Source organism: Eptatretus burgeri, chromosome 5 (assembly GCF_056783735.1).
Source record: "Eptatretus burgeri isolate ZD-2024b chromosome 5, Ebu_testis_v1, whole genome shotgun sequence".
NCBI lineage: Eukaryota > Metazoa > Chordata > Myxini > Myxiniformes > Myxinidae > Eptatretus > Eptatretus burgeri.
Window position 1 is genome coordinate 80,063,754 of NC_140965.1, and position 19,692 is coordinate 80,083,445.

The 19,692-nt window shown below is 42.6% G+C and overlaps 1 protein-coding gene across 3 annotated transcripts; it reads left to right on the forward strand.

Moving 5' to 3' along the window:
• Window positions 1–1,300: 1,300 nt before the first annotated feature.
• LOC147026780 (small COPII coat GTPase SAR1B) lies at window positions 1,301–18,954 on the forward strand. 3 transcript variants are annotated; one of them, XM_085882591.1, is made up of 7 exons: window positions 1,301–1,458; window positions 2,285–2,362; window positions 2,513–2,632; window positions 5,184–5,249; window positions 5,400–5,503; window positions 13,094–13,225; window positions 17,326–18,954. In XM_085882591.1, the coding sequence occupies exons 2-7, from the start codon at window positions 2,308–2,310 to the stop codon at window positions 17,440–17,442; spliced, it is 594 nt and encodes a 197-aa protein (XP_085738717.1). In that variant the 5' UTR covers window positions 1,301–1,458; window positions 2,285–2,307; the 3' UTR covers window positions 17,443–18,954. The 3 variants fall into 3 exon arrangements, with proteins under 3 accessions (XP_085738717.1, XP_085738719.1, XP_085738718.1); XM_085882592.1 differs by having other exon boundaries at window positions 1,307–1,501; XM_085882593.1 differs by lacking the exon at window positions 13,094–13,225.
• Window positions 18,955–19,692: the final 738 nt, after the last annotated feature.

Here is a 19,692-nt window from a genome sequence, read left to right on the forward strand (position 1 = left end):
TGGACGTTTTCCCCTTAATGTCATGCGTTCATGTAGGTCTATATCACAGTGTGTGACTCGGTGGTGGTTGCGATTGAGGTGTGGACACGAAACGAGTCTGCCTGCTCGAAATTGGTTGTTCATATATTCCCCTTGCCATGGCACCACATCAGCAAATTGGAAGTGTGAATGCAGTAGCACTAGTGCTCTGGCCGTCTGGTTCACCAAGCCAGGAATGTCCAAAGTTATACCTGGACAATCCCAATTTCTCCACTTGGACCAAAAACGATGATGCTAGACAGGTCTACCTGCTGTGCTGAGGCGGTTAGCACCACACAGCTACAAAGTTATACCTGGATAATCCCAGTTTCTCCACTTGGACCAACAACGATGACGTCAGACAGGTCTACCTGCTGTGCTGAGGCGGTTCACACCACACAGCTACAAAGTTATACCTGGATAATCCCAGTTTCTCCACTTGGACCAAAACCGATGACGTCAGACAGGTCTACCTGCTGTGCTGAGGCGGTTCGCACCACACAGCTACAAATTTATACCTGGACAATCCCAATTTCTCCACTTGGACCAAAAACGATGATGCTAGACAGGTCTACCTGCTGTGCTGAGGCGGTTCGCACCACACCAGCATTCTATTCTATAATAATAGACTGTATAATCAGTCTCACACTGAACAAACCACATTACGAAGTCGATAAAGGTGAGAAACAGTGCTGTTAATTTTAATCTACAATTCATATTTTAAACATATTGTAGTTCCACACAACAAGGAAAGGAAAATATTGATCGGACTCAGAAAGGAAGGATCGATAGGTCGGTCGGGCGAGGGGCAGATTTCGGTCAATTTGCGTACGTAGTAAGTATATGGTACGAGGCACGCTTATATCGCACGTGTTAAATACCCCTGCAGAAAAATAAAAATAGGAAAGATTTCGCAATGAGTTCGACAGTTTGAGCGGTTTTTTTTTTTGCAAATGAAGAATTGAAATATGAAAATGTTGAATAAAAACAGCAAAACCGAGAACGGAACATCAAATGTTGAAAATTCCAAACATATAATTAGAAAGGACAAAAAGAAGAAGAAGAAGAATCAAGTGGGTAGAAGAAGAAGAATAATAAGCAGAAATAGTGGAAGAGGAAGAAGAAGAAGAAGAAGAAGAGGAAGAGGAAGAAGAGGAGAATAAGAAGACGAATAATAATAATAATAATAATAATAATAATAATAATAATAATAAGACGAAGAAGTCAGATCGGGCGTGGTGACGGGGGCAGAAGGAGGAGGAGGAGGAGGAGGAGGAGGAACAGGAACAACACGTCCAAGGTTTACTCCCGGCACTCTTTGACCCGGAAAAAGTTCTCGACTGTCTACGTCGCCAGATCGGTCGGGCGGCTTCGTCTGATATTTGTGGGCTCCATGTACTTTGAGATCTGACGTGTCCCTGCCCAACCCTTCGACGAGCGGTCAGTCGGCCCAAGCCGTTCACAGATCGGACTGGGATCCCCAGTGAGAAGGGACGTGGGGGGTTTTATAAGCTTTTATTTCTCGAGTATGAGATAGCGCCGGTCTCGGACTGCGTGTGCCTTTGCCTTTGGCCCGGTTTCCCTGTATCATCATCATCTCCATCTCCGTTCCTTGTTTCTTGCTTGCACTTGTTTAATGTGCAGCTATTTCCGTTGTGTTTCCCCGCGCTCTTTATTTATTTATTTGTGTTTATTTAATTAATTAATTGGTAGCGGCGTCGACTCGAGTTGGCGTATTCGATCGTCCTGACGCAACCGCACAGTTTATTTCGAGGTTGTAGATTCTTCGCTGAAGTTTTACACCAATCGTGACCCCACCCACCTTTACCTCCTCCTCCTCCTCCTCCTCTTCCTCCTCCTCTTCCTCTTCCTCTTCCTCCTCCTCCTCCATTTTTTTTAAAGATTAATTTTGAGCTCTTACTCTTTAAAAACCTCTTCTTTCTTGGCTGGGAAAGGTCGCCTGTCTCCAGAATGGTGATTGTGATGGGAGTGACGTCACACACGCGTCAAGTATTACACGCTTTAATATTAAAATCCAGCACGATGCCATGTCTTGCTTCCATCTGCCGTTTGCGAGGGTCTCTAACCTCCAGAAACATTCCAAATGTGCGGTTTTAAAGGTTCGTCGTTTCGGTCTTGAGCAGGTCATCTTTCTGCTGAAAAGTGAAAACGAGGCGATGATGTCACAGGCCTTTTCCAGACCCGATCACGTGACCATATGTTGTTGTTTTTTTTGTATTTATTGGATGTGTTTTTTTCTTTGCAGGAGGTACACGTCGCTCAGCAACGATGAATGCCATCAAGTGGATTTACAGCAGTTTCACCAGCATGTTACAGCTGCTAGGTGAAGTATGATGTCATATTTTGTAGATTGAAGGTTTTTGTAATGTTGAGTTGATGGAGTCGTATTTGTATTTTGGTTTTTATTTTGTTTTTATGTATTTGCTGTACAGACCAATGGCAGTAAGATTATTTGTGATGTGTATGTTTCTAGGATTATATAAGAAATCTGGGAAGTTGGTATTTTTGGGCCTGGACAATTCTGGAAAGACAACTTTGTTGCATATGCTGAAGGATGATCGTTTGGGACAGCATGTACCAACACTTCACCCCAGTGCGTGAGCTCTCATTTCCTTTTTATTGTTTTTCTTCACTGCATGTACATGCGTGGATTGTTGCTTGGTTGAAGTCCCTTGTGAAGACGCAGGACCACCCACTGTTAACCTCAGAATCATTCAGCTTGCATATGCTTTGGAACCCTTTTATGAGCAACCCCACCCCAGGAAATGGATCCGCGGAGGCGTTGTGGCTCATTGGCCATCATTGCACGGTGGATTTGCCGGCAGGCCGTCCCACCCATGAGGGAGCGTGCTGTGCTGTGTTGTGACTGTGTCTCATTTTCAGCTTTGAGTAAATTCGGAGAGTCACGCGGCAATTTTTTTTATTTCAAGTACAAATGCTTCGCTGCTATGTGTTTCTTCATGTGTTGGATTGTAATAAATAGCAGGGATTGATCTTTCCGCTCACCCGAGGCGAATGATAAAATCCACAGACGAGTAAAAGTCTCAAGTGACTGGTCCAGTTGGTCGGTGAGAAATATTGGCTTGGGGAGGCAATGTACCGTCAAAAATGTAATCAAAACTGAGCAACAATGTATTTGTTTCTATTTGCAGAAACATTTTCACTGAGTAGGTTGTACTCCACATGTGGGGGAGGAATGGCCACCCATTCAAATGTGTATTATTTGTTTGGTCCACAAAGAACTCGGCAAACATAGCTGAGAGGAACATCATCTGAGGGGAAGTTTCACTTGTTAATCGCTGGAGGAGGCAAGCGGAATCTTGTTGCCTTCAACACATTGGCTAACCAATCGTACTCGTCTACACTTTCACATTTCGACATCACGCATGTTAAATACACTAAGAAGAGATTGCAGGTTTCACCATGGTGCCAGGCTGGCTCCGTAGACGTGATCTCCGGCGCACGGGATCCCACACTCTTTGAATTGCGATCCCAGGGTCACGTAAATGTTTAATTCAAAACAAGATTGTAACTGTTATATTGGATTCGCTATATGTGCGTGCGTGCGCGCGCGCGCAACGCAAGGCTCCACAGCACGAACCAGCAAACCGATTTCGATGAAACTTTGCCAACAGGTGCCATATGGTTTGGGAAGGTGCGCGTATGAATTTCGTTGCCTAGCAACCAGCCGTTGCTGTGCAGCAGCCGAAAAACCGTGTACAGTATTTTCAATACTTGTCCTTCAGTTTTGAATGCAGAGAAACGAGACTTCGGAATTAAACACTTCGAGATATTTAGAAAATTTTACTCGAGCCGATTTTTGATTGAGGTTTTATTTTTCAAATGGTAGTCCTTCAAAAATCGGGTGTCTATTTACCGTCATTTAAGGTGTGTATACAGTGTTTGAAAGGAACTACACAGTCGTTCCACCTTCAATCTCTCCTCGATCCAAACGTTATTGACCAAAGTGAAAAGGATCTAAAAAAAATAAATGGAATCACCGGCATTTCTGTCTTTGTGGATTTCTAATAATGTTTTTTTTATTTACCGAAAACGATTCCACGTCCCACACTCTGCCTCCAATTATTTATTTATTTTCCACGGTCCACACCACCTCCAATTATTTATTTATTTATCTACCGAAAACGATTCCATGACCCACACGCCACCTCCAATTACTTATTATTTAAAGTGGGAGTGGTGTAGGAAAGTGGGCGTGGCTTATGAAAACTATTGTGTGGCTCAGGAAGTGTGGTCAAACAAGAGCATTGAGAGAAGTTTATCGGGGTGTGTCTGTGTGTCTGTGTGTCTGCAACGCGAGGCTCCACAGCACAAACCAGCAAACTGATTATTTTTCAAATGGTAGTCCTTCAAAAATAGGGTGTCTATTTACCGTCATTTTTTATGAGTGCCAGTTGGCAAAATACACAATAGGAAAAATCTTGCCAGGTAGAGGAACAATTGTGTGTGAACCAATAGGTCTTGGCAATGAATCTTCGTCGGTGGATCAGTCAGAATGAAAAGCATCGTATCCAGCGCTTCGATCCTCGCAAATCCCTCGTCGCCTACCGGCTTGTTTAGTTATTACCTCTGCCACCGAAGGTGGACAGAGGTTATGTTTTCACCCCTGTCTGTCTGTGAGCAGGATAACTCAAAAAGTTATGGATGAAACTTGGTGGACAGGTTCGCTGTGTGCCTGTGTGACGAGGCCAAATTGTTTAGATTTTGGTGAAGAACTGCATCCGGATCTAGATACGAGAGTTTTTAAACCGATTCTTCACCATTGAGAGATGGGGCCAAAAACGAGATGACATGTCAAAAAGTTGGAGATTGGTTATGACAAAAACTGGTGGATGAGTTGGGTAGGTGACAATAAGTTGATTTAGATTTTGGTTTCAGTCCGGCTGCAGATCCGGCCTGTCAGTGGGAGACAAAACGTAAACCGTTCGGCTTGGTGGAGGTATGCACTTTACCGATTCTTGCTGTTAACTCTTAGAGATATTTTTAAAATCGTGCCATTTTTATATATGTACTGTATATATTCCATAAGATTTGACTTGTATTACTTGGAGGGGTGTAATGCGTGTCAAATAATCGTAGTAGCGTTTTACCGATGCCTATTTTTGTTTGTCTATCTTTTCTAGCATCAGAAGAGCTGACAATTGCTGGAATGTCCTTTACGACTTTTGATCTTGGTGGTCATGCTCAGGGTAAAAAAAAAAAATAGTATTGTGATTTTAAGACAAAAAAAAAATCCAAAATGCCTTTTCATACTTTCCCCATACAGTAATATTTTTAAACATTGTTGAAAGATGATGGACGATTCGACTTTTCATGCAACGTGGTTTGTTTTTGCACAGCACGGCGGGTATGGAAAAACTATCTTCCTGCAATTAACGGCATAGTCTTCCTGGTGGATTGTGCGGACAAGGATCGATTCCGGGAAGCCAAGGCCGAGCTTGATGTGAGTTTATTTATTTATTGTGGTAAAGAAACGAGAAGCCAACCATTCAAATGCTCTTCTGCTGCGCTGAGGAATTTTTTTTTAATGCAATGACACTTCCCTTTCTTCTTGTGTTGCCTGTTTTCTTTTGAGAACAGATCACATGATCATGTTTTTGAAGGTTCATGTCATTGTTTTTATTGGCAGCCATCATCTGTTTTTGTGTATGGCAGCTTGGCTGCCGGGTAGCTATCATTTCTTCGAGCACGGCTGTGCCGCTGATGCTGTGCCCCTCCGACCTGTACACTGGTACTCATTTTGTCGACGTCGGGCAGATGACAAGCTGAGTCGACCCCCCCCCCCCACCTGGTGTTGATCAGCAGCCAACGGGGCTCAAATTCGGGACCCTAGGATCCCAAGCCAGACACACTAACCACTAAGCCAACACCAGGCTTGGTAGCAATCATGAAAGTAACTGATGAATAAAACAAATTTTTTTTTTGTCCCTGTAAGTCATGTTAGATGTGCAAGCCAGTCATACTAAACTTGCTCCAAGGCATGTTGAATGTGGAACTGCAATGGAAGTAACCAATTGGCTTGGTGCAGGCAACAAGTTGCATAACCACTTTTTGGTTGCATCCACAGCCTGCTTGTTCTTTTGCTTGATTGCAACATTGGCTCTTTCCCTCATGAAACTAAATGGACCGTAAATTATTTTGCCTTTTTTGTTGGAATTGGGCATGTCTCTTCATCTCGGCTGCTGCCATTTCTTCTCGCTCGGGTTATCTTTTGTGTAGGTTAGCAATACGCATTTCTTTCCTCCGTCAAGAAAGGTGGACAGAGTTAATGTTTTCACCCCTGTCTGTCTGTCTTTGTGAGCAGGATATCTCAAAAATTGTGAATTCGGACAAAATTTGATACAGGTTGGGTGTGTGATGAGGACGACTTGATTAAATTTTGGTGAATATCCAGATCCAGAAACAAGAATTTTATCAGTGATTCTTCATCATTGAGAGATGGGACCAAAAACGATATATAGACCTCATTTTGCCGACCTCAGAAGTATGACAGGCTGAGTCAACCCCACCTGGTATTTATTCAACGGAGAGGCAGGATCTGAACTCAGGACCCTTGGCCACCATCCATCCATCCATTGGGACCAAACTCCTTGCAGAGTGTTAATGCTGCCAAAGCAGTCTCCTTGGCTAGTGGACACAATCCTGGACGTGTCGCCACTCCAACACAGGATACCAGCATGCTGGCACTCATTTTGCCGGCCTCGGAAGGATGACGGGGAGAGTCAACCACATCTGGTATTCATTCAACAGCAAGTGGGGTTTGAACAGGATCCTGGGATCCCATGCCCACCACCCTAACCATTAAGCCAACACAAGATATACACACAGACAGACAGACAGATGCAGATTATATTTAAGATATATATATATATATATATATATATATATATATATATATATATATATATATATATATATATATATTATTTAACAAAGACAGGCAGTCCTCGGGTTTTGTAAACCCGACTTTACGTAAGCATCCAAAAATCAAATAAAAAAAATTTCAGATGCGGCAATTCTTTACGTTGCCGTACGTGTGGCCCAGTTTGGCACTCATTGTTGATGCGTGTGCAGGGCATCAGGACAGACCCCGTACATAACTTAACTTGTTGACTCTGGCTCCCACGTCCTGACTAAAATCGGGATCCTTCACACTCACTCCCCTCCTACTCCTCACACAGCTTTGGCACCAGTGTTTCCCTGTGGAGCAGTGACGTCACTCACGACATTTATTTAATGTGTTTCTAGTGATGTAGCAATCAGACGTGGGAATGTGAAATTGAAGGTGTGCAAGGGCAGAGGGCAAATAAATGAGGAAGAAAGTGAAAGGACAGAACAGAAGTTGCAGGAAAGGATAAATGATGTGACGAGAAATTAATCTGCGAAACGAATGACAGTGGGAAGGACAAGAGCAAAGGATGAGATGAGGCTCGTGTTCGTGCGAATGATAATAATAAATTATCGAGCCCTGAACAGAGCCCCTAACCCTCTGAAGCAGCAAAGCTTCGAATCTCTTAGTCTTTCGACTCCCTTCTCATTCTCCTTCAGAGGTTCTACATGCATCAATTTCCGGAGAGTAGGTCCGTCCTTCAGTCTCCCTTCTCTGCCTTTCGGCGTTCCTTTTGTCCCTGAGTGTGTTAGTACTGGACATGTAAATGTTCAATCAATTATCTAATCTTTTTCTGGTTTTTTTTTATCAGATTTTACTCAATGAAGTTCGACTTGTGCAAAAATCGACTTGTGTAAAGTTCCCAGGAACAGATCCCTTATGCAAGTCGAGGACTGTCTGTATATGTATATGTATATGTATATATATATATATATATATATATATATATATAATCGTTTTGAGGAATTAACCCCAGATTTCTGGTCATCAGCATGCTTATGTCCATATGTGTCTGGAAGATGCAGCTTTTCTTTGCTTTTGGCCTTTAACGCTCTGCACATTTGATAAATTGTGAAGCATACCTGGAAGTTATTGCTTTCAAATTCTTCACAACTCCCCCTCCTGCCTCCCCCACTCAGTTTGAATTGTGTTTATTGTGGTGTCGTGGTAGTGGTGCTTCAAAGGCAGACACGAGCGGGGGAACAGTTCTACCCTGCTTTATTGCACGAGCGAGAGCGTGAGCGTACGTTGCCCGTAACTCCCCTTTATTACGTACTCGATGCACTCTACAAGCCACACGACTTACAGGCTCCCAGGCCACAATGGCTACAGCAACCACTACCACGCCTCAGGCGGCGCGCACTCCTATATCCCTTGCACGCACGTGATCACGCCGACCACTCCTCCACATCATGCCCTGCCCCCGCAGGCCCGCTACACGACATTTATGATCTGGTCAATCAGGTGCCCATGCTGAGCACTCCATTCCTCCTTGCTACTATGTATGCCAGGTTCCATGTTGGTGTTGAAAGTCACATTGTTACAATCGTACTCTTCAATTCCTTGTTGAAGGTTGGTTATACAAGGAGCTTTGACATTATGAGGAGGCTATCCATCCCATCATTCCATCAACACCATTTAATTTAATCAATCACTTCATCTACCCAACAGCACTGGAGTGAGGAGAACAGTGGGACAGGCACAAGGTTTTTCGCATATATTGTTGCGAACCTGGAAGCCATTGACACTCAACATTCAGGTCCCTATATAACAGTTATATCGGTAAGTGTGTGTTTCTAGTTAGGGTCCCGTCCCTAGTCTAATGGGAATTAAATGTTCGTGCGCTGCAGTTATTTTGATAGTTAGGGTTTTCTTTTACATTTTTACACCCCGTATCACAACAACAACAACGCCTTCGCTCCATCCTGACGCCATGACGCTCGCGGCATTGTTCGCGCGCTCGCCAGTAAGCGCGGGCGGAGCCTAACATAGGCATGGCGTCCCTCTAAGCCAATCGGCAAGGAGCGGGCGTCTCACCCGCCCTGTTTCCGACTCTGCACCATCGCCATTAGGCACGTGGCCAGAGGTGAGGAGGTGGGCGGAGCCACAATCGCCTCCGCTCGGGACTCTGCCCAGAGGGGTGGGAGTTGCCCCGCCTACCGTGGGCCTGTCCAATGGAGGACGGCCAGGGAATCACGTGATTTGTCCGACCAATCGGGAGGCGAGTGGTTGGGAGAAGAAGCCCCTCCCTCCTGAAGAAAAAGGTGATGGTTGTCAGGACGAGCGCGGAGGAGGCAGGCGATCAGAGAGGATGGGGAAGCAGCTTGTAGCGAGTAGAAGCTGTAAAGTGCTTTCCTTGTACATTATTTGCATTTCATTTCTTATTTTAGTCTGTTTAACTCTGCCCTTCCGCGTCCCTTTCCCCCCATTATAAATAAATCCCCTGTTAAATGTTTCGGCTCGTTTTTGTGTTTCTTTCATTGGTTTAGCACTGTGTGTGTTGAGAAGTAGCGAGGGTAAATCGTGCATTTGGACCAACGGATCTCGGTAACCATCCGCTCGGGTTACGCACAGTTCGAGCACGCTACTGGCTTGTTCCACTCGAGCTCCGCCGAGGGTGAATTTCCCCGGTAGTTTGGACGGCGTGGGTTTTAGGTAAATTGAAATTGGCAATCGACCCTATCCCATGTGGTCGACCTATTGGCGATCTTCGGTCCGATAAGGGACCCGTCGGCTCCGGAGTTATCCGAAGTGACGACCTATAAATTCCGGGTGTTGGGTGGAGCCGACTCCACTGCTCCACCTAGCGGTCGTGCTCGTCGCCGATAACCAGCCCACAATGTATGGGGGGGGGGGTGGGAATTCCCCAAAACACAGCACATTCAATTTTTGATGAGCCACTCAGATCAATCCCTGCACATGTAGATAATCACTCATCGACACCAAAGCCACCAATATCGATGGTCCCATCTACCTAAAATTCTTCTCGGTACCTGTTTGATTACAGTTTAAATATACAGTACCACCGTTTCTGCTGCCACGACTTGGCCATGCAGTGGTTTTTATTGGTGTTTCTCTGCATTTTAATTGGTGTCTATGTAATCGACCTTTTTTTTAGCCTTTTTTTTAATGGTAGTGTTGTGTATCAATGCAGTTGAAATTTGTTAAGAAAATAAATTTATTTAAAAGCATAGTGACATATTTGCTGTGAAGGCGCAATTAGCATGGATGGATGCAAAATGTCCTCTGAAACGCACAAAATTACATTCCGTGCAAAAATATTACTTCCTCTTTTTTAAATTATTCTTAGAGATTCAATTGCATAAACATGAAGATATATTTCTTATCCACAAGAGTTGTCTTGCATTGTCCTGATTTTAACATCAAAAACAGAAGTGCATCAAATAGTTGCACAGACTCGCTGGTATGACATGGTGAGATCAGAAAGCCGATATTACGAAAATTGATGCAGGAATTAAATGTGTGGCAATGAAGTTGGCAAGGAAGGTAACAAAACAGCACTCTGTCTCCTGTTAGGGGGAAAAAATACACCCAAACTGTTTCACTTACTGCAAAATGTGTGCCAAAAATCGTCTATGGGAAACATGATTCAATCGCTCCTTGAAGACCACGTGGTTTGTTCAAAACGAATAACTCATCTGGATCCAAAAGATTAATGATGTAAAAGACCAAGCAGATGTATTGTTATGTTTATGTGTGAGGGACAGTATACAGAATAAGCTACTTGGCACCGTTTGTGTTCGGTTTAAGGTATTGGCATTTTACATGTGTATCGAGTGCATATTTAGGGCTAAATGCTCTTCTGTTGCCTGTGATGGGACTTGCTTTATCTGATTTAGAGGTTAGTTAGGTTAAGGATGTCTTGTGCATGTGTTCCCTTATGTCTGAACTTGAGAGAACCTGGGCAAGGTCACATGGGAAACAGCATGGCAGGCCACATGATTCCCATATTAGAACCATTAGCATGTTGTATTGCTGCACATTTTCTTTGGTCCATTGTTCATTATTGTTTCAGGTCAACAAACTCTTCAACTTTTTATTCTTTTTTTATTTATTTATGGGTTTTTTTTCAAGCAATCTGCTGCAGCAGGACTGTCAACAAATGGTTCCTGTAGAACCTTCAACACCATTAGCTGATGGTCCAAAAGGTTGAGCTTTTGGCTTTCACTGCAGAAAATTGACATTTTCGCAAGTGACAAAATTTTTTTTTTTTTTTGCAAAAGCTTTGGCTCAGACAAAAGTACCTTTGATCAGCTCTCAATTGACAGAACATCCACTTTTTATGGACATGGTGAAGGCTGTACTCTGCTTTTACCATGCTGTATGGTGGAGAAGACATTGAACATCATGGGAGATATATTGGATATCACTTCACCAAACATGATGGTGAAAATTACAGTTCATGTCAGAAAGCGAAGCGAGAGTTGAAGACTCAACGTTTTACATTAGCTTGAATGTTTTACCATCCAGAAACTAAGATTATTACTGCACCGTAGTCCCGAGAAGGAAGACGCACACACGGTTCATGAATAATGATCCTTTATTGAAAGAGGAGGTGGAGATTGAGTTCTGGGAGTGTCCTCCCACCTTCTGAAACCTGCATATGTAGATTATAACCAATGCGAGACACACGGAAAGACACACAAAGGGAGAAATAAAAAGAACAGAAGACGGTTATTTGGTAATATTAATGAGGGTAGAAAAGATAACAGGTGGAGGTGGTTATGAAATGGTGGTGCACTGACTGATTGAAGACCTGGAGGGAAAAGTGCAAACGGAACAAAAGAGTGGAGGTATGTGGAAAGGCTACATTTTAGTAGTTTATCCAGGAGGGAGTTACGAGAATAAATTGTGTCATAGAAGAGCTGGAGAGGGTCAGAAGGCAGAGGGAGCCAGACCGGAGGAAAGTTGATGAGCAATAAGGCCCTCTGATCTGTCTGCGATGATGGTCACAGGCCTTCTGCTTTGGAGAGCTTGAGATCGCTACAGCATTCAGAAAATAGTTGTAGCGATGGTGGTGCCCCAACCCATAGTTGAGCAGAGTACTCCATTGAGCTATGAAAATCAGACCTGCTCAGCATACAAAGCATATGTCCAGTGATTGAAAGACAGATTATGTTCTGTCTGCTGCCCACGAGTGGGCACTACTTCTTTTGACAAAGCAATAATTTGAGCAAACTTAACATTCAATGGACAACTTAAAGTTGATGATGGTTGCACAAGTTAATCCTGCTGAACAGCACCAAGTGAAATAAAATTTGTATGCTCTAACCTCCGGTTCAACTTCCTTATTACCCCCGCCACCGAAGGTGAAGAAGGTTGTTTTCACCCATTCCTGTCTGTCTGTGTACAGCATATTGCAAAAAGTTGCGGACGGATCTGGATGAAATTGTGGACAGGTTGGGTGTGTGACAAGGACAAACTGATTAGATTTTGGTGAAGATCTGGATCCGACTACTAGAATTTTTAAAGTGATTCTTCACTATTGAGAGATAATGCCAAAAAGGATAGATAACATGATATCTCAAAAAGTTGTGGACAGGTTAGGTGTATGACCACGACAAATCGATTCGATTTTGGTGAAGATCTGGATACGAGAATGATTTATTTTTTAAAGTGATTCTTCACCATTGAGAGATAGGGCCAAAAACGGTATATAGCACGATATCTCAAAAATGTATTGGGCCCAATATGTTCTCGTAGATCAGGCATTGCGTGGCGGAGGTATGCGCTCTATCGAGTGGCCTTCTTGATGTTGATATGTTATTTGTTTCCTGATATCCTTGTGCCTGAACAAGCATCTCTGCAAGCTCCTCCTTTCCCTGCCAAAAATAATAATATAACTTTTTTTGCATTCAGAAAATATACTTAACAGCTGACACTTAAAGTAACTTGCCATATCAGTGTCCAATATTTATTTATTTATTAACCCAAAACTGATGGTTTAAGTGGAGCACATATATCTGACAGCTGTGTTGTTGTTGATTTCTGGATGAAAGACATTTGTGTAATGCCTCCTTATCACTTGTTTTGTAGCATTATGGTTGCATTTCAAAGTTTAACACAAGCTTCCTCCTGTACCTAAACCAATTCTAAATCTTTTCTTTATGTGCACCATGGCAGTCCCTGATGACAGACGAAACGATTTCAAACGTACCCATTTTGATCCTGGGAAACAAAATTGATCGCCCCGAAGCAATCGGTGAGGAGAGGTTCCGCGAGATATTTGGACTCTACGGTCAGACCACTGGCAAGGTTTGTTGTGAATTGCTTTGGAAGGGAAAATGTAGAGTTTGTGATTATTTTGTGCTTTCATTTTTGAACCGTTTTGGTGCATTTCATCCCGAATCGGTTGCATGCAATAAGTATTTGTACTTGAACCAACTCTAACACTGTTCTTGATGTACATACGAGCTGAAGTACCTGGTGTTGCCGAGGGAAATTCAATGAAATACTCTCATGATTAAATTTGTGTTGTTGACAAGAAATCACAACAACCTCAACATACGATCTTTGCAATACATATTGCTCGACCGCTCCCGGGAGGAAGAAGGAAAAACAAAACACCCAGGCACTGTATAAGCACAACACCGAATCAAGGCTTGAAGGCCAATTATGTGGTTTTATCTGGGTCAATTTCATCCAAACACGAAGCAAAGTCTGGTCTCACTGCAGGGTCTGAGTGCATAAATGAACAAACTCATATATATGTATATCAAATACAACCCATTACTTCACTGATGCAGGAGGGGAGAAGAGCGAGGAAGGAGGGTGGAGGTGGGGAGAGGCATGCCTCACGAAACATTGCTATACACTGCGGGAGGGAGGGATGCGAGAGACAGAGTGACAGAGGTGTGGGAGGAGAGTGTTGCATCTTATTTGGAGGGGGAAGCAAGGAGGGGACAGACAGAGTGGGGGGGGGGGGGGGGGGGCGTTAGTAAAGAGTGATATGTTGTGCTTAATAACCGAACACAAATATTAACATTTTTTAATCTTATGTCAGAACAGTTATACACACAACAGGTACACTGACGGACAAAAGGTCTGGATGGACGTGTAGTTCTGCTCGCAGTTTGTTCACAAATAATAAGCACATGTATGCCTAAAATTGCATATTGCTTTTGTGACTTGTTCATAATGAAGCAAAGTCAAAGTTGCAGCTCCAGGATTGCAGGTTTTCTATTGGCAGGGGATAGGGGTGTGAAGGAGGGAGAGTTCGGAGTCATGCTGATGGTTAAAAAAAAAAAAACATTTGTCTTCTTCCTCATGGCAGCTGTGACCTTATTAGTTTGCTGACTTCCTCAACTTACGCAGTCAGTGTGTAACTCTTCAAATACTCTCATCTCTCTTAAAGGCTTTACCATCTGAAGTTTGAGTTCTCCAAGGCAGTATATTGATGCCAATCTTGTTCCTCATAAATGAATGACCTCTCCATTGCTCTGGAAATCTTCTTTTCCTCTTCCCACATGACTATATATTTTGTTGTACATTTCCACAGGTTAGCATTAGTGGCATCACTCCCTGTTGAACTAAAGTATGGAAGATAGTATATTCAAAGGGGAAGCATGTGTGCGTGCGTGCCTGTCCGTCATGCTTTGTTCTAAAGGGTTGTTGCTGTCCTAGAATAATAAAAATGGTACCATTCGAAAAAAATGATCCATTTACTTGGAACAAAAATTTGTGTCCATTTAATTCTAAAAATAGCCCCTTTGGGGATTGACAGTTATTTCTCCCACAGGTGGAGTGAAAATGAGGGATTATGGAGAAGGGGTCATTGTCCCCCTTCCTGAAGTGTTGCGGTCATGGGGTGCACAACTTAAGTTAACGGCGTGGTTCTTATCTTTCATGAAGAGTTTGGTCTGCATCTGGCTGTCGGTTTCTGAGAAGGTTTTGAAATAAATTACCTGAATTTGAGGTGACCCCCCCCCCCCCGTTCAGCCTCTTATCGGGGGCAGATCCAGATGGGGAGCACAACCCCATGAGACCTTGCTGTCCTGATATTGCGTACCAAATTTGGGCCATATCTGTCATGCTGTTTGTGTGGAGAAAATTTTGGTGACGAGGGATTAGGGGGAGGGAGGTCTTGGCCCCCTTTCCTGGGAAGATACGGCCATGGGGAGCACAACTTAAGGTTAGGGCGTGCTCACAATGCCATTTGGTCTGGATCCGGTTGTCAGTTAATGAGAGCATTATTAACCTCCGCCATCGAAGATGGATGGAGGTTACTGTTTTCACCCCTGTTTGTTTGTTTGTTTGTTTGTGAACAGTATTACGGAAAAACTCCTGGACGGATTTCGACGAAACTTGGTGGGGGGATTACGTATGGTCCAAGGATCATGCCATTAGATTTTGGACCTGGTCCAAAGTCCAATATGGCCGCTATGGCGGCCATTTTGAAAAAATATTTGAATTTTTGTTTTTGCATTTCTACATTTTTTTTAAGTGATTTCCAACCAAAAAAAAAAAAAAATTGTTAGAGGAAAAAAAAACAACAACAAATTTTGCAACTTTTTTTTCAAATACATGCACGTCGATCTAGTTTAGTTTATTCAATCGTGGTTCAGTAGAGTCTGATCCGTTTTGACCTACAATGAATAGGATATCAGGTTCACTTAAGTGACCCAGCAGTATTGGCAGCGGAGGTTTTGCACTCTACCGAGTGCTCCCCCTCTAGTTTTTGAATGAAATACCAATATTTGGGTCAAAACCCCCTCTTTCACCCCTTTTAATAGGTGGTGCATCCAGATTGGGAGCACAACCCCATGAAACCTTGCTGACCTGATTCATCATACCAAATTCAGGTAGTTTGTTTAACCCCCTCTAAATGGGTGGATCTGGATGGGGAGTACAGCCCCGTGAGACCTCACTGTCCTGATGCATTGTACCAAATTTTGTCGTTATCATTCAGGTGGTTGTGGAAACATTTTAGTGAATATGAAGGGAGAGAGGCCATGGCCCCCTTTCTGGGGGATATACGGCCATGAGGAGCACACTTAAGGTTTGGGAATGGTCCCAATGCCTCTTGGCGAGTTTTTTTTTCTGGATCTGTCTGACAGTTTCTGAGAATTTTTTTTTGAATAAAATACCAATGTTTGGGGCAAAACCCCCTCTTTCACCCCTTTTTAATAGGTGGTGCATCCAGATTAAGAGCACAACCCCGTGAAACCTTGCTGACCTGATTCATCATACCAAATTTTGTCTATTCATCATACCAAATTCGGGTAGTTTGTGAGAAGATGTTTTAGTCAAATGGTAAGGGCCAGACACCGGGACCCACTCTGAGCTAATTTCAGAGAAATAACCTAAACATTTCCGTTTTACAAACCCGTCTGTCCGCGATGAAAGAAGAAGGGCCCGGAGCTTGAATGCAATGGTTCCCACAGTTTGCTGTGGCACCGATGAAATTGCTGTGGCACTTAGCGGACATGCCGACAATGTTTGGGAAGTCTTGGCGTTCCATAGTACCACTTGCATTTTGCACAATGCGTATTTTTGTCATTCCCCGTGTACGGTCTGTCGTCTGCTACTGCTATGTTGTACTGCTATCCCGTGCATTTCCACGGGTATCGCTAGTATACATATGTACAATATACATATTAATAATAGTACATTGAAAGAGCACACAAAACGGCCACAGCGGCAGCAGCAACAACTACATGTTAAAGATATGTATCCTTTTATTTGCGTTTCGCTTCATTATATATCCTCACCAGCAAAAGTATCCATCCCCAGTGACGTGAAATTGATGGCTCAAGTTAATCGTTCAATTGAATTATTTAATGGACTTTGAAAAAGTTAAAAAGCACTCTTGGTTTCACTCAAAGCCAAAGCTCTGAGATGCTTATACCACCCACTGTGAAATGGTGGTGCAACAATGGATGGTGGAGGTTGGATTTGTCTGTAAAGAGATCAAAATATGGCTATTTTAAATTGTGTTACTCTATGAAATCGGTTCAAAGTTTTCTGGATTGGTCAAAACCGCGATATTTAAGGCTTTGCTGTATGTGTACAAGATTGACTCAGATAAACATACAAAATGTTTGAAGTACGACATACCCTCTTTCGATTCAAGCCATGAGCGAAGCGCCGGGTAGGCATCGCTAGTATGTATAATTTGTGCCATATCTTCTGTGCCTTCTACTGTAAAATGTTTTTAAATACAAAATGCTCAATATGTTTTTGGACGAGTTTAAGATGTTTGTTTTTTTTGGGGGGGGGGGCAAACCCCCCCGTTTGCCTTTTTAGATGTTCATCATATTGATTCTTCATTGTACTGATAAATTTGATAACCATTTGGTTATAAATTGTTTGAAGAAAACGCGATGCATCATGGATATTTTATCTTCTCTTTGCAGGGCACCGTGCCACTGAAAGACCTAAATACACGACCCTTGGAGGTTTTCATGTGTAGTGTGCTCAAGCGGCAGGGATATGGTGAAGGTTTCCGCTGGCTGTCACAGTACATAGATTGAAGGCACAGCGCCCTTGCACCTCGTAGGCTGCACTTGGGACTGTGTCATGACGTATGCTCACTGGCTGTCGACAGTGCAGGCTAGCACAGGGTGGAAGAACTGCTCCAGATTCCAGCAGATGAGGTGGACTGGCAGAGCATGCAGACCCCAAACCCCCCACCCCTCACCCCCATGGCTTCCTATTTTCCTTTTCCTCCCTCCCTTATTTTCTCCCCTTTTGTGCCGGTTTCGCCAAGTTGTTTGGGGATTAATTTTTTTTAACCTCTTCTGTGTTGAGCCTTTCTCAATATATATATAGATATATATTGGGGCTTTAGGCTGCCAAAAACTGAGAAAAACCTCCAAGAGTTGTTTGGATGAATGGTTCTTAGCCATCATAAGATGTATCATGGAAAATTTATAATTTCTTGTACTGATAAACAGAGGTGTGGTATCTGACGGCTGGGTTTGTATTTGGGAAGTAAGCAATGCTCTGATATGAGTAATATTTGTATAAATGCATACCATCGTTTCACTAAGGATTGTGGATGAGTGGTTGGGTGGGTTGTAGTGGTGAAGCATTTGATTAAAAACAAATATACTGAAAGTCACTTTTCTGCAAGGAAACTCAAGTTTTCATCTGCAAACATGTTCCTGGTTAATTAATGTATTGCTGATAGTTCCCGCAGGTGTTTTTATTTTTATTTTACACCGACACCACTAAGTCTGACGTCACAGCATCCCTGGAGCCCAAAATCAATAAACATTGCAAGCTACTTAAGAAAGGCAGTGTGGTTTGCTTTATTTCTCACACAAGATGCACGTATTCTTTATCAAAGTTTGATGCAACGTTTATTATTATTTTTTCTATGAGGTTAGAGGGGACAGGTGATTGTTTTTGTGAGTGGGGGTGGGGGAGGGCAGGGAAAAAATATATAACTTTATGTATTTAAACCCTTTTGTGATTGAAGGACATTTTAACTCGTGTGGGTTTGTGTAAAGATCGATGATGGCCAATTTTGTTTTTCTGGAATGTCTCGTGCTTTGGAAGTGTGCAGCATTCTGGCCATGTCATTTTTTTTTCTTTAAATGCTTAACGTTTTCTTGGATTTCTTGAATGTTGCAACGACTTTGATAAGCACATAATGGTTTTTGCCATAAGCAGCATTTTGCAAACTTGATGCATTTGAGATACTGTAGTGATTCTTCTTTTGGCTTTGTATCGTCTTTTGTCTTGCTTTCTGTCTCGTTTATTTGTCCATTGTACACAATAAAATTTCTGTGTTAATTGCAAACATTAAACATTCTTGTTCTTTTAATCACGGGCATCTATTAGTTGCCGTACGAAATGGACTCTTTACAGGTGGTTGTGAATTGATCTTGTGGTGCAGGTGCTTGCATATTTTAATTTGTAACCCATGAATGTTAACCAAATATTTCAAGATACCAATCTCATTGAACAGAGGAGGAACAGAAAACTTATTTTCATTGTGTGTACAAATGCTCTCTGTGAAATAAAAGCCGTGTTATCCATTTGTGTGGGGGGGGGGCGATTTTATAATATTTGATCTTGCTATGTATTAGAGGGCCACTGTAATCCATGTTTAAGCAGTTAATCAAACAAACCTGATTGATGGATGATTGTCAAGGCTCATCAAGTAATACAAACTGGGCAAAACATTTGTGGATTTCAAGCTCTCAGGTTGTGGTGGGGTAGATCGAGAACCTTGATTGTGGGGAGGGGGGCTACAAGACAGCCCCTGAAAGCTATGACGTAAAACTTTACATTGAAGTGTATACCATAAGATAACCCATTTCATCAGAAACTTCAGTATGTAGTTCTTGTATTCATACTAAATAATATATAATTTGACAAGTGTCTGTGTGCTTTACTTTTATGCACTCCTGAACCACTGGAGAGAATGAGTTGGAAGCTGGTGGTTGTACATGGGGTGTGAAGGTTTGACATGATTATAAATATTCATACCCGTGGATGCCAAATATGTTCTAAAATAAAAACACAACAATGCCGAGATCCTTAGCATGATGAAGATCATTTTGCCAAAAATAAACAAACGTTCTCGAAGCAGTATTTACGAGCCATGTTAATAAAATATGTCACATCCGAGAAGAGGTGGAATTAACCTGTATCAGGATGGGTTATTTGTTAATTCCAAAAGGTGACGCAGAGTGTCTGGATACTTCAATAGTCGAAAATGTTTGGGTATTCCATAGGTGTGTGGATGCATATTTCTTAAGAACCTTTCAACT